We start from the raw sequence: 12789 nt of genomic DNA on the forward strand, positions 1-12789 counted from the left end.
TTCATTTCATTTTACCTCTGTGTTGCTTTAAATATGAATTAGAGTAACTCTCTTGCTTGTTTGCTTGCGTTTACACTTTTCCGCACTTAGTATTATGTTAGTGTAAAATCAATCAAGCTGTAATTTGAATTGGGGGTCTAAACAAGCTCTTGTGTTTTCACACATTTCGAGCTTTCAGTACTAGTATTAATTAAGCCCAAATATTAACTAATAAATAAAATAATATTTTTTTATCAAATGAAAAAATGACAATTACTTGACATATGTTCAAATTTCAATAAGTACAGTGTACAAAAGCACTAGACCTAAGCCAGTTTCGAATGACTAAAAACAAGCACAAAATTTGTCTTGCAGTACATCTATCTCTTTTTTGTTTCTAAATCATGTAAACAGATTTTAAACATGGCTACCAAAGCAGATGTTATCTATTATTGGATAATTAAGACTAGCTAAAATCCAGTTTTGCTAATGGATTTCTTATCTAATTTGGGTTATATTGGTAGACTTATTAAGCAATTTTAACTGAAATGGCATTTTGCCTGCTCCATAATATATATATGTATAACCTACTTTTTTTTGTTTCCAGGGGTGAAAATTCTTGAGATAAGATTGGGTCTTCTTAAGAGAACCAAATCTTAATCAAAATCCCACAAAATCGTCCCAATTAATGGACAGTAAATAAGCCAAATATAATAGAGCCGATTCTGTTTTCTTGATAAAAAGTTAGAAAAAATTGAATAGATGCCAAACCTTTAATCGAAATCACAAAAAATCATCCCAATTAATGGACAGTAAATAGACCAAATATAAAGAGCCCATTCTGTTGTTTTGATAAAAAGGTTAGAAAAAATAGAATGGAACCAAGCCTTAATCAAAATCAAATCGAAATCCCACACCCTATCAAAAATTTTAATTAAAAAAAAAATCAAAATCCCACAAAATCGTCCCAATTATTATTATTTTTTTTTCCTGTCAAATCATCCCAATAAATGGACAGTAAATAAACCAAATATAATAGAGCCCATTCTTTAATTTATAGTTTAGGGCCTTACTTTATAGCCCAAACTGAAATTTTGTTTATTTTTAAATGTGTTAGCTTCTTTGAAGCGCAATACTCTCTGTTCAATATTCTTATAAATGCAATTTATTAAATAGATGACAATGTCAAATATTTCCAAAGGAATGATTTCTTCATTTTTTTTTATTTTTTTTTAACTAAGTAGTTTCGAGATTATGCATGCACATTTTTATTAGTATTTGTACTTAGTTTTCACTCAACATATTAATTTACTTTCTTAAATGTTTTTGATGGGGTCAACCCTCTTTATTTTCCGCTCTTAATGAAAGAGCAGTGTACTAACTTTTTCATACCATCTCACAAGCATTCACCTTATCTAGACTCCACTACATTATGAATAAGTAATAGGGTGTGAAAAAAATATATTTTTGGTGCATCTAGCAATTTCCTCAATGAAAATGAGTACTATTTGTTAAACTTATGGTTCAAAAGTACATTTAGTTTTACCATCTCTACTTAAATAGGGGTTGATGAGTCATGATGTTTTAAAATTTTAATATATAAAACTCTCCTTTCTATAGGAGTTCTCTCTCTCGTGGTCGACGAGACTCTTCCTCCCTTAGATTTATTCTAAGGGCCTGAATTTTCATTTTTCTTTTTCTCTTTTCATTCTACACGTACATTCATTATGGCGGAAGAAGTTTTAGATAGGTTGGGAAATATGAAGTTGACAGCAGAGGAGGAGGAAGTAATTGCAATTTCCGATGAAGGGCGTTTGGAGGAGATGGAGAGCTGTTCGTTGAGTCTTGTTGGAAAGTTTTTAACGTGTAAGGCGTTCAATAAAAGAGCAGCTTGGACTACACTGCGGAAAGCATGGGGAGTGCATACAGGATTACAGATAATAGAAGTTGGGTCGAACCTATTTCAGTTCAAATTTCAATCTGAATTTGAGATGTGTAGAGTACTTAGAGGAGGGCCTTGGACTTTTGATAATCAATTACTTATGTTGAAAAAATGGCACAAGAGGATGACTGCAAGTAATGTCAGATTGGAGCATGCTTCATTATGGGTTCAGATCTGGGGAGCCCCTTTTGATATGATATCTCCTCAGGTAGCGACTGAAGTAGGTAAGAGGCTGGGTGTAGTGGAGGAAGTGGAGAGGAGGAAAGTGCGAGATATCCAAAAAAATTTCATGAGAGTTCGAGTAGCATTGCCTATTTCAAAACCATTGCGGCGTGGAAGCTATATTGCTGATTCTAGTGGTGAGCGTACATGGGTAAACTTTAAATATGAGAGGTTGCCAATCTTTTGTTTTTTCTGTGGTCTGCTTGAGCAAGATGTACGTCACTGTGCGAACCATTTCTCTGTTGAGAAGAATGGAGGCGAAGTTGATTATCAATATGGTGAATGGTTAAAGGCACTTGGAGGACGCTCAAGGTCACCACCTCGATCACCACCACAGGACGGTGGTGCTGAGAATGAACAGTCATCAGATACGTGGGAAATTAGGAGACCTGTGAGTCAAGGAGTGGATAAGCCCCAGCATATGGATAATCCCGAAGTTTATGCAGAAAATATGGGTACGCAAGGCAAAGGGATTCAGTAGAGTGTAGCCGAGAATATAGGAGTAATTGAAGGAGAAAATATTGATAAACTTGTTCCTATTGTCGTGGAGAAGATTACGGTGAACTTCACATGTAGATTGGATGGCAAGGCAAGATAAGTTTCCAGTTGATAAGCCGAGTGAATTGGAGCCTATCTCGGAGTTTGAGCAATGTATGGGAACAGATGAGGGTGAGATTCATGATATCTCTACTCCTAAATTCATGGAGAATATTAACGTGAACTCAAATGTTAGGCTGGTGGACACGGAGAGTAACATGTTAGTGTCTGGGCCGAATGAATTGAAGCAAACAAAACAGAAGTCTACTTGGACACGAATAATGCGGATGGATTATGGGCTTGGTGGGCTTCCTGGAGTCAGTGAGATACCATTGTTGAGAAAGAGAGGTAAATCATGTGAAGCTGAATGCACCAGTAAACAGGATGTTGAAAGTGTGCAGCATGCTAAACGTGGGAAGGTAGTGGTGAATTCGTTAAAATCTGATGATGGATCGGTGGGGGTGGAGTACCACCCTTGCCGAAAGCAATGAGGCTACTAAGTTGGAACTACCAAGGGCTTGGGAACCCTTGGACAAGTCGTAACCTTCGCAAAATAGTGAAGGAACAAGCTCCCACCATGTGCTTCTTGATGGAGACTCGGTTAGATAAGGAATGGTTTAAAAAGCTATATGATGAACTACCTTTTTTGAATAAGATTATTGTTAAACATCCTAATTCAGGAGGTGGATTGGCATTGATATGGAAGAATGAAGTGCAACTACAGCTAGTGAATTACACAGAAAATCATATTTTGGTCAAGGTTAGGGAGGATGATGGATTTGAATGGTGGTTAACAGGTTTTATGGTTGGCCTGAGGCATGTCAACGGTATAAATCTTGGGAGCTACTAGCTCATATTAGGACCTTTGTGGAGGGGCCCTGGCTTTGTATTGGGGATTTTAATGCAATAAGCCAAGCTACTGAAAAGCTCAGTAAGCGGCCATCTCAGATGAGTCAGATTGATGCATTCCGTGAAGCATTGGAGAATTGTCAGCTGGAGGACTTGGGTTATAGGGGATATCCGTACACTTGGAATAATAAAAGACTAGGGGATGCTAACACAAAAATGAGGTTGGATAGGGTTGTGGCAACAAAACCATGGAGAGATAAATTCGAGCTAAACACAGTGAACCATCTTGCTCCACATGCATCGGATCATCTCCCTATTGTTCTTCAGACAAAACATTATGGGAGGAATGGTCCAAAAGCAAGATCTAGTTTCAAGTTTGAAGAAAATTGGTTGTTATGGGAAGATTGTGAGACGGTGATTAAAGAAGCATGGAGTGTGGATATGGGTGGCATGAATGGTATGGCTCAGCTTAAACAGAAAATTGAAGTTTGTGGAGAAGATTTAAGAGCATGGGGTTCTTCAAAGTCTAGGCCGAATGATGAGGAACTAAAGCAACTTCAAAAACAACTTGAGATCCTTAATGCAGCCAAGAGCACTGAGGAGACTAGATCTGAATTTTTGACTGTGAGTAAAAAACTGGATGATCTTTTGTTGAAACAAGAAATTTTTTGGGCCAAGAGATCTAGAATTGCTTGGTTGAAGTATGGGGACAAAAACACAAAATTTTTTCATTCCAAAGTAACTCAAAGGAGAAGAAGGAATCATATTCATGGAGTTAAAGATGGGAATGGAGAGTGGGTGGAGGAGGTGGAGAAAATAGCTGAAGTAGCTACTAACTATTTTGCTAGTTTGTTTAATGTAGGTGTATGTGACCAGATTCAGGACTGTCTTAATACTGTGGCACATCGGATTACTCCTGACATGCATTAGATATTGTCTAGTGATTTTACGGCTGATGAGATTAAAGAGGCATTGTTTCAAATGGGACCAACAAAGGCTCCTGGATCTGATAGTATGAATGCTCTATTTTACCAAAAATTTTGGCATGTTATGGGAGATAATATTGTCTCTACTGTGTTGGATTATCTGAATTCTGGTGTTATGCATCCTGATATTAATCACACTAATATTGTATTAATCCCCAAAGTGAAGAATCCTGAGAAAATGGCTGATTTTAGACCTATTAGTTTATGTAATGTTAGTTACAAAATTATTTCGATGGTGTTAGCTAATAGGCTAAAATAGGTTCTTCCAGCCATCATATCTCCTACTCAGAGTGCCTTTGTCCCAGGCCGTCTTATTACAGATAATATTTTGGTGGCGTATGAGACTTTGCATACTATGCATGTGAGGAAAAAAGGCAAAAAAGACTCAATTGCTTTGAAGTTAGACATCAACAAGGCGTATGATCGGGTTGAATGGCCTTTTCTACAAGGTATGATGCAAAGGATGGGATTTCTTGACAGGTGGATTGGTTGGATGATGGGTTGTGTTACCACACCCACTTTCTCTATTCTCATTAATGGTAAGCCTTATGGGAATATCAACCCATCTAGAGGTATTCGTCAGAGTGACCCCTTATCACCATATTTGTTCCTCCTATGTGCAGAGGGGTTGACTTCACTACTATCAAAGGCTGAGAATGATGGAAGAATTCATGGGGTATCTATTTGTAGAAGAGAAGAGCGCCAAAAATTACAAATTTAATGTTTGCTGATGATTCCTTACTTTTTTTGTAGAGCTACACAAGGTGAGGTGGAAGTGATTAATGAGGTTTTGCAGGTTTATGCTCATGCATCTAGTCAATGCATAAATATGGATAAGTCATCAGTATATTTTAGAAGAGGAGGAAATTAGAAGAGGAGGAAACCAAGTTGCCCATATTTTGGCCAAATATGCTAGAAATGTTCATAATGAATTGTATTGGATAGAAGACTCTCCTCCCCCGGTTATAGAAGCCTTGTATCAGGACTGTTTAAGCATAAATGAATGAATGAATAGGTTTCGCCTTCAAAAAAAATAGGGGTTGCTTTTTGTCCAATGCATTTTGAGTACTGGATGTGATACGAACACAACACATGTCCATCATTAGCCACATGTCGATCTCGTGTCCCATTCAATGCATTGGACAAAAGCACCTCTCTTTCCAATATGTTTTATTTTTGTTTCAAAATATTTTCAAGAAAGTTTGTTTTCTTGAAATTAGTATCTTTGTTGATTAAAAAAATTAGTATCACTGAAATTTCATATTTACAAAATATTACATAAAGTTATTTGCAAAACATTATAAAGTTATATTTTGCGGAAGATAAGCTGCTATCGATCATTTGGACATGATCAATACATAGGATTATTAGAGAAGTTCAAACCTAAAATATACATAGGTAGAGAAATTTGGATATTAGAGAGGTTCCAGCTATTTTCAAGAAGCAATTAGGTGCCTCTCAGTCTCAATTGTTATTAAAATTTTAATTTTATCAATATCGGAAAATTATTGGCTTTCATAAATTGATCTATATTAATATTTTTATACACATAAGCTCCAGCAAAATTACACATATGAAAGGACATAGGTGCTATATATTAGGTTCCTAATTAAATTTAAATACATAGGTGTATTAACCAATGAAAAACACATAGTTTTATTTTTTCAATAATAATTATATTTAATACAACAACTTTAAAAGGAAAAGGGGACAAAGTGATAGCGTGGAAGTCTGGTTGGTCTTGGATGATGAAATTGCCTTTATTATTATTATTATTATTTTGGAATGCACTCCAGAACACTTTTGTGTATGCTTTTTTTAAGAACCGTTTTATGTAATGACCAGGGTTCTAATAAATATCAGCTGCAAATAAGAAGAAAAAGTTTCAAAATAAAAAAGTTGTGAGGCTTTTATGATTCATATCTTGATTTTCATAAAAATCTTGCCATGTTTACAAATGACTAGTACCATAGGTTTCACTTGACAAATAGCAATCACGACCTGTGGCATAGGTGAAACTAAACTACTTGTGCCACTCAAGAATTCCACCCTCCTTTCTCTACCTCCAAAACATGCAAAACCCTATTTCCAACTAATCCCCATACAAAAAACACTTACCACCCAAAAATGATTTGTCTTAAAATATGATGGTGCCCTTGGGCATTTCTTAGATACTTCCCTACCATATAAACCTCTGGATCCCAGGCTCCTGGTCCCAATGGAAAGGCCGGAACAAAAAAATCGTCATCGTGAAGATATTGAGGGCTAGATATATAAGTCCCATGAGAAGCCAGCTTTGATAATCATTAATATGGGAATGGAGTATCATGAAATATAATGGTATCGTGTAGTATCTGAACTCGATCAATGGAGCAGGTACCAGAACTGCAGCAGTAGCCAAGAAAAATGCTAAGATCCATATCTTCCTCTGAACTTTCCCTGCCAATGATAGATGCCAAAGCAGGATTCATTAACCATGTTTTCATTCGCTCCATTTTCTGTTAATGTTGGGAAGAAAAAGTATTGTGACAATAAGTGATAAATGCTTGTACTAACCCAATGTGCTGAGGACGGAAAACCATGAATAAACATAAAGCGGGACTAGAAGGTACTTCATTGACCAATGAGCATTGATGACCTTCCTCCAGAGATAGAATGGATAATGCCGATTGTCAGCTATAAGATAGGGATGGGCTATGCTGAAACAGTCAAATAACCATGTGATGAAACAGTAATATAAACAAAAAGTACGTCAGTAATTGCAATTTATTAGTAGATTGCAAAAACTGCAGAGTATAAACATTACTTTCTTTCCCCTCTTGGATTAGATAAAAATGTAGAAAAAATTTTACAGGACAAAAAGGGTCATAGAAGGATGTGAGATTGGAAAAAGCACTAGAAAAAAAACCTTTCATATAAGATTACTTAGGTAGACTCACCACAAGTAGTAACAAAACCCAATTCACACACATAAATTCACAGATCAAAACCATGAATAGCATTCTCTTCAATTAAGTTTATTTTGGTATTACTCTAAACATCAAGTTCAACTAGGTGTAGCAGACAAATGAAGAAGTCCCTGTGGCAATTTGCTGAGGATGCTAACTGGTTCTCTGACCTGTAAAAATGTACAGAGAAGAAGCCAGCAATAACAGCTATGAGCACTTGAAAGAAACTGATGGGCCTTCTCTTCCAAAATGACTGGAACAGGTCCACAATATGACCTATACTGCAGTGTAGAGGAGCCACAGCAAGAGCAGAAACCAGACCAAAATACATGATCTGTGCAAAATGTGGTGAAACTGTGTGAGCTTCTTTTGCACCTGCCATATCAGGACATACAGTGAGAGACAAGCAACAAAGGCCCTTCATATGCCTCAAATTAAAAGAAGAAACATGAACAATACCTAGAACTACACTTCCATTCCAATGGACAAAAGCTAAAAAAGACACAAATACCATGAGAAAAGGACTAAAGGAAACCAAAAGCTCCCACTTCCTATGCCATAATGCTAAAAGGATGACCTCAACTTCATCAAGCAAACCTGCAACACAGCGCCAGTAACTGAATCATAAGGATCAAGAACAAAAAGTATAGATGGTGAGGCAGAAAGAACCAATTTGGCAAGCTACCATATTGGCAGGCTTATCTTCCATTGCTTATAGAAAAAAACTGAGTTAATCTAGTAAATTAACTTTCATCATAACATAACACGATTACATCTGTTACAAACTAACAAGCTGATCCTCAAAATAAATAAAATTAACAAACCTGATGAGTGATTTGCTGAAAAGAAGCTTGCACTAGGCGTAGATTGTTTATCAGTACCCAAGGCATTACTGAACTTTCTCCTTCTCAAATTTGAGTTTGATGTAACATTATCATTGGAAGTTGCTCTATTAGTTTTCCTGATTGCTTTGTAAATATTATTTTCTTCTACATTATCTCTTGTATGGACCAGAGTAATATTTATAACCCCAGTGCATGCAACAAAAAGCATCCAAACTATATTCGTCTGCCGAATGACAACAGCCAAGGCACCAAGCTACATATAACAAAATGAAATTAGTTTTTACCACTAGAATGTAATTATGTATTTCTATGTTTGAGTATGTAAATCTATTGATTTTCAAACAAATTTAATGGTTCATGAAAAAGACTTAAGTTGAGTGCCTTACCACTGCACTGCACCAGTAACTCTTCTTCAAGCATGCAAGATACATAGCAAGCACTGCAGTCAGCGATGCAACATCTGTATAATAGAGAAAAGTGAAGAACCAGTGAAGGGGATATAAAGCTAGGACCACTGCAAAAATTGTTGCTTTTCTTTCACTAAGAGTTGGTCTCAAGAGTGTAATTATCTCATACACAATTATACTGCATAATACTGCCAAAACACCATTTACAGATCGAAGAATGGCAGTGGTGCAGACTTCAGAAAATGATGATGCTGCTTGTACTATAAATATGCTTGGAAACAAAGAAGCAACATGAACAAGTGAAAGATAGTACCTGCAAAAGTTTTAAATTTCATGTTTCAACTCCTTTATCAACATATTTGTTCCATATAGGACTAAGCCAACATGGTAAAATCAGCATTTCAAGCCCATCGAGCTTAAAATAGTTGATATCCCATCACATGTATAAAATGATATATCAAGACAAATCATTCTTGGAATAGCAAAGGTCAACTTCCAATTTTGAAGCAGCTTATATTTTTATCAATACATAGTCATGGTAACAAACAACTATTATAATTCATAATACCTACAACCCCACTTCCATACAATCTTTTCATTGCTTTTCTGCCGTTAGCCCAGAATACAAGTTCAACCAAAGCAGAAGCCACATTCAACTGAAAAATCCATTTGAAAAGCAAGAAAATCAATAGCTAATGATCCTAATTCCAAAAGCACCGCAAAGTACACCAAAATCCTCTCTTCTCCCCTCTAATAGTTATAGTGAAGTAGTGCAAGTTTTTGTCATATCCAAGTCTTACTGAGATTCGAATTCTAATAAAAAAGTTTCCAAAAGGAAGGTGGATAGTTCACATTGAAACACCAATTGTTTTTTTTTTTTTTTGATGTGTAACCTCACCAACGCAGGGCCCTTTGGACCACCCCAAGGAGTAAACCACGGATGCACACGACCCCACCTGCCAAAACCGTGTATTAGGTAATCCAGGATGTCTAGGTCTACACCAATTAGGCAATTACAGAGTGAAAGTTAAATATGACCCACTTTAATCTCTCATTTTATTCAATCTTTCTTTGTTAAATTGCCCATTCAAGTGTATACCCAATTCAAATATCAACTAGTGGAAGTCAAATTCATCAACCAAAAAAAAAAAAAACAGATTAGAAAAGAAATGCAAAAGGTTTAAGAGAACGTACAGACCAGGAGGGGTGGTAATCATGGGATCCCAGCTTCTGAAATTGCCAATGCAGTACTGTTGCGCCTGAGGTATGTGGAATATTTCATCCTATGCAATCAACCCAAAAAAAAAAAAAAAAAATTTCAGAAATATTTATCAAAAACATTCATATTCTTTTGGGGTTTGGGGTTTGGGACTTACCATGTAAGGCTCTGGAACTATGCGGTTAACAAGAATGGAGACAGAAATGACCCACAAACTCACAATCACTGCCACAGATACTTTTCCCATTTCTCTGTCTCTGTATCTTTCACAGAATCTTTGCAGCTATGGGATCCTTGCTGGGTTCATCCTATGACTCGCGGTCTGTCTATGTGAGTTCAAATCAAAACTGGGTTTTGATTGTATTGCACAAGAAAGTCGAGCTTATTAATGAAGAGGCAAAAGGAACAGATTTCGCTAAAAGAGACTTTAACCAGAAATTTGAATTAATTGAATTATCCTTGATTAATTAAAACTTTGGTCAAAGTAAATAAATTTTTAAATTTTCGAAATTAATAATTTGATTATCTTTTTTTTTTTTTTTTTTTGAGAAGATTTGATTATCTTTTGATTCAAAAGAATCAAATGTTAAATTTTTTGTTGCTAGTTTATTGAGCTTGACGGGGGGTATTTTTTTAGTTGGTTATCAATAATTTTTTTGTAAAAAAATAGTTGTTGACTCTGCTTGGCACGGATTTTTATTTTAATTGTAAATTTATATTTTATTAATCTTTAGATAATTACTATTTTTTTTTTGGTAAATTTTCTAAGAAATATAATGAGAATTGTCATTTTTTTTATTGATAATAATAATAATTTGAAAATATAATATTCACTCCATGAAGTTCACAGCTTTTTTTTTTTTTTTTTAAAGAAGAAATTCAGAGCTTAATGGAAGTTTATATCTATGTTTTCATTTGAATTTTTATGTTTAAACCAAGTTAAACAACTTAAAAGAAGAAGATTTCAAATAGGTAATAGGTATACAAATTAAAACATTTACAAAATCTGAACAATTGTAAATCACAGAAGAAAATGAGAAATGCATTTTATAAAACATTTTCACTAAAAATTAACCTCTCTCTCTCCAGGCCTTCTAGAGGTTGGAGGATAACGTCTGAACAAAACAAAAAAACTAAAAAGAAAAAAAAAGGGGAGGGAGGTCAATTGTAATTTGTAACTCACAACTCACAAGTAATCACCTTAACTCTTAAGAGCTTAAAAGGGAAGGCTTGGGGATCTTGGACGACATAAGCAATCATAGAATCATTTATCATTTGTTGTGTGGTAGAGGAGAAGTGTGGAGTAAGATCCAGTAAAATTCAACCTATCTATTCTCACAAAAATATTTCACTTTTCACTTTTTTAACTTTCACTATTTACTTCTCTTAACTTTTTTCTTAATCGTTTTTAATCAATGGTTGGGACTGAAAGTTTCTTTTTGCAAATATCAATCTCAACCATTCATAAATATTGTACTTGATATCAATTCGAAAAGTGTAAAAAGGGTGTGGGATTCCTTCTCCTATTTTATCCATTTTAAAATAGGAGATTGTAGAAAATTGCATTTTTGGCATGGCCACTAATCTGGCAAATTATTATTGAAGGAAAGATCTCAAATTTTCTTACTTATTCAGTATAGTAATGGATTTTGAATGTTCAATTTGCTCATAATTTTATGAGGAGGAAAAATTTGGAATGTTACAATTTTTAGTTCTTTGAAGCATTTGGAGCTCAAGTCAATTAAGACTCTCGTATTCTAACCTTCCTTTATGGTAGGGGAGGATAGACTGAGTGGGAGATTAACCAAGAATGGTAAATTTAAAATTTGATCTTTATGAGCCACCTCAATGGCCATTAGTGGGTGGATTTTTCTTGGGATACTATTTGGAAGGCTAAGGTACCAAGAAAAGTGGCATTATTGGGTGGTCCATTTTAATATGGACAATTGACAATCTAAAAAGGGTATAATTATTGTGAATGGATGTTGTATTCGCAAATCTTGATATAATATCCTATAATTATATATCCACCCTCTCCCATTTTGCGAACTAGGGAGGATTTGAGAAGACCTTTTTGCATTTAAATGAGATATATAGTTACATTTTATGCTACATATTTTCATATTGATTTTGAGTGTTTTTTTTTTTTTTTTTTTTTTTTTTATTATAACTTGTACTACCAAAATTGTCTATGGAAAATTTGACATAAGACAATATTTCATTTTATGAAAGAACATATTCTCATATTCATTGTCACTTTTTTCTTTTTTTTTTTAAACTTAGACTACCAAAAATAAATTTAACATGAAAAATAATTTCCTTCCTCATTGAATGAAATCTATAGTTATATTTTACATTTCCATATTCATTATCTTTCCTTTTTTAGAAACATATTCATTGTTACTATTCCCAAGTATATATGTCTGTAATCTGTATGCATACTTGTACTTCTTTACGGGAACAAATTAATTATTTTCATTGTTGTTTCAATATGGGATATAATTATTAAAATATTAGGTTATAAAAAAAAGTAAGAAAAAATAATACTTATTAATTGTAAAAGGTTTTAGATTTGATAGTGGCCGGGGGTGTATTCATTTGGGTCATTGTGTTTGGAAAATAGTATTTTTACCTTATACTAAAAGGAGGAAGAAAGAAAGAAAGTGCATGGATCTGAAATAATGTTAGAGGCGCATCTTTTTTTTTTTTTTTTGAGCAAAGACGATAGAGCTCGGCATCTTTTAATCACTAAAAAAAAAAAGATAAATCCGACCTACCGGATTCGAACCAGTGACCTAAGGATAGCTGAGTAAGCCCACTACAGTCCTCCGCTCTACCAACTGAGCTAAGGTCGG

At 34.7% G+C, this 12789-nt stretch overlaps 2 protein-coding genes and 1 non-coding gene across 7 annotated transcripts; 1 reads left to right on the top strand and 2 right to left on the bottom strand.

Moving 5' to 3' along the window:
• The first annotated feature begins 1706 nt into the window (after window positions 1-1706).
• LOC115966576 lies at window positions 1707-2624 on the top strand. The gene has a single exon (XM_031085786.1). It carries the CDS (start codon window positions 1707-1709, stop codon window positions 2622-2624), a length of 918 nt encoding a protein of 305 aa, XP_030941646.1.
• Window positions 2625-6398: 3774 nt separating this feature from the next.
• Window positions 6399-10363, bottom strand: LOC115969404 (dol-P-Glc:Glc(2)Man(9)GlcNAc(2)-PP-Dol alpha-1,2-glucosyltransferase-like). 5 transcript variants are annotated; one of them, XM_031089033.1, is made up of 9 exons: window positions 10092-10359; window positions 9914-9998; window positions 9614-9671; window positions 8695-9028; window positions 8288-8561; window positions 7923-8060; window positions 7634-7838; window positions 7072-7214; window positions 6399-6954 (listed from the first exon to the last, which is right to left on the bottom strand). In XM_031089033.1, exons 1-9 carry the CDS (start codon window positions 10179-10181, stop codon window positions 6695-6697), a joined length of 1587 nt encoding a protein of 528 aa, XP_030944893.1. In that variant the 5' UTR covers window positions 10182-10359; the 3' UTR covers window positions 6399-6694. The 5 variants fall into 5 exon arrangements, 4 of the variants coding, with proteins under 4 accessions (XP_030944893.1, XP_030944892.1, XP_030944894.1 ...); XM_031089032.1 differs by having other exon boundaries at window positions 9609-9671; window positions 9910-9998; XM_031089034.1 differs by lacking the exon at window positions 9614-9671 and having other exon boundaries at window positions 9910-9998.
• A 2338-nt stretch (window positions 10364-12701) lies between these two features.
• TRNAY-GUA lies at window positions 12702-12789 on the bottom strand. Its single transcript is given in 2 exon segments — window positions 12702-12737; window positions 12753-12789. It is a non-coding gene; the product is annotated as a tRNA-Tyr (tRNA).

Source organism: Quercus lobata, chromosome 11, assembly GCF_001633185.2.
Source record: "Quercus lobata isolate SW786 chromosome 11, ValleyOak3.0 Primary Assembly, whole genome shotgun sequence".
NCBI lineage: Eukaryota > Viridiplantae > Streptophyta > Magnoliopsida > Fagales > Fagaceae > Quercus > Quercus lobata.

Coding starts and splice junctions, on each gene's coding strand:
- LOC115966576 (XM_031085786.1), top strand. CDS start 1,707: ATGGCGGAAGAAGTTTTAGATAGGTTGGGAAATATGAAGTTGACAGCA.
- LOC115969404 (XM_031089032.1), bottom strand. CDS start 10,181: ATGGGAAAAGTATCTGTGGCAGTGATTGTGAGTTTGTGGGTCATTTCT. Junction 9,029..9,608: donor AAGGGCCCTGCGTTGGTGAG/GTTACACATCAA, acceptor AAACTTTTGCAG/GTACTATCTTTCACTTGTTC. Junction 6,955..7,071: donor TTCCGTCCTCAGCACATTGG/GTTAGTACAAGC, acceptor TATCATTGGCAG/GGAAAGTTCAGAGGAAGATA.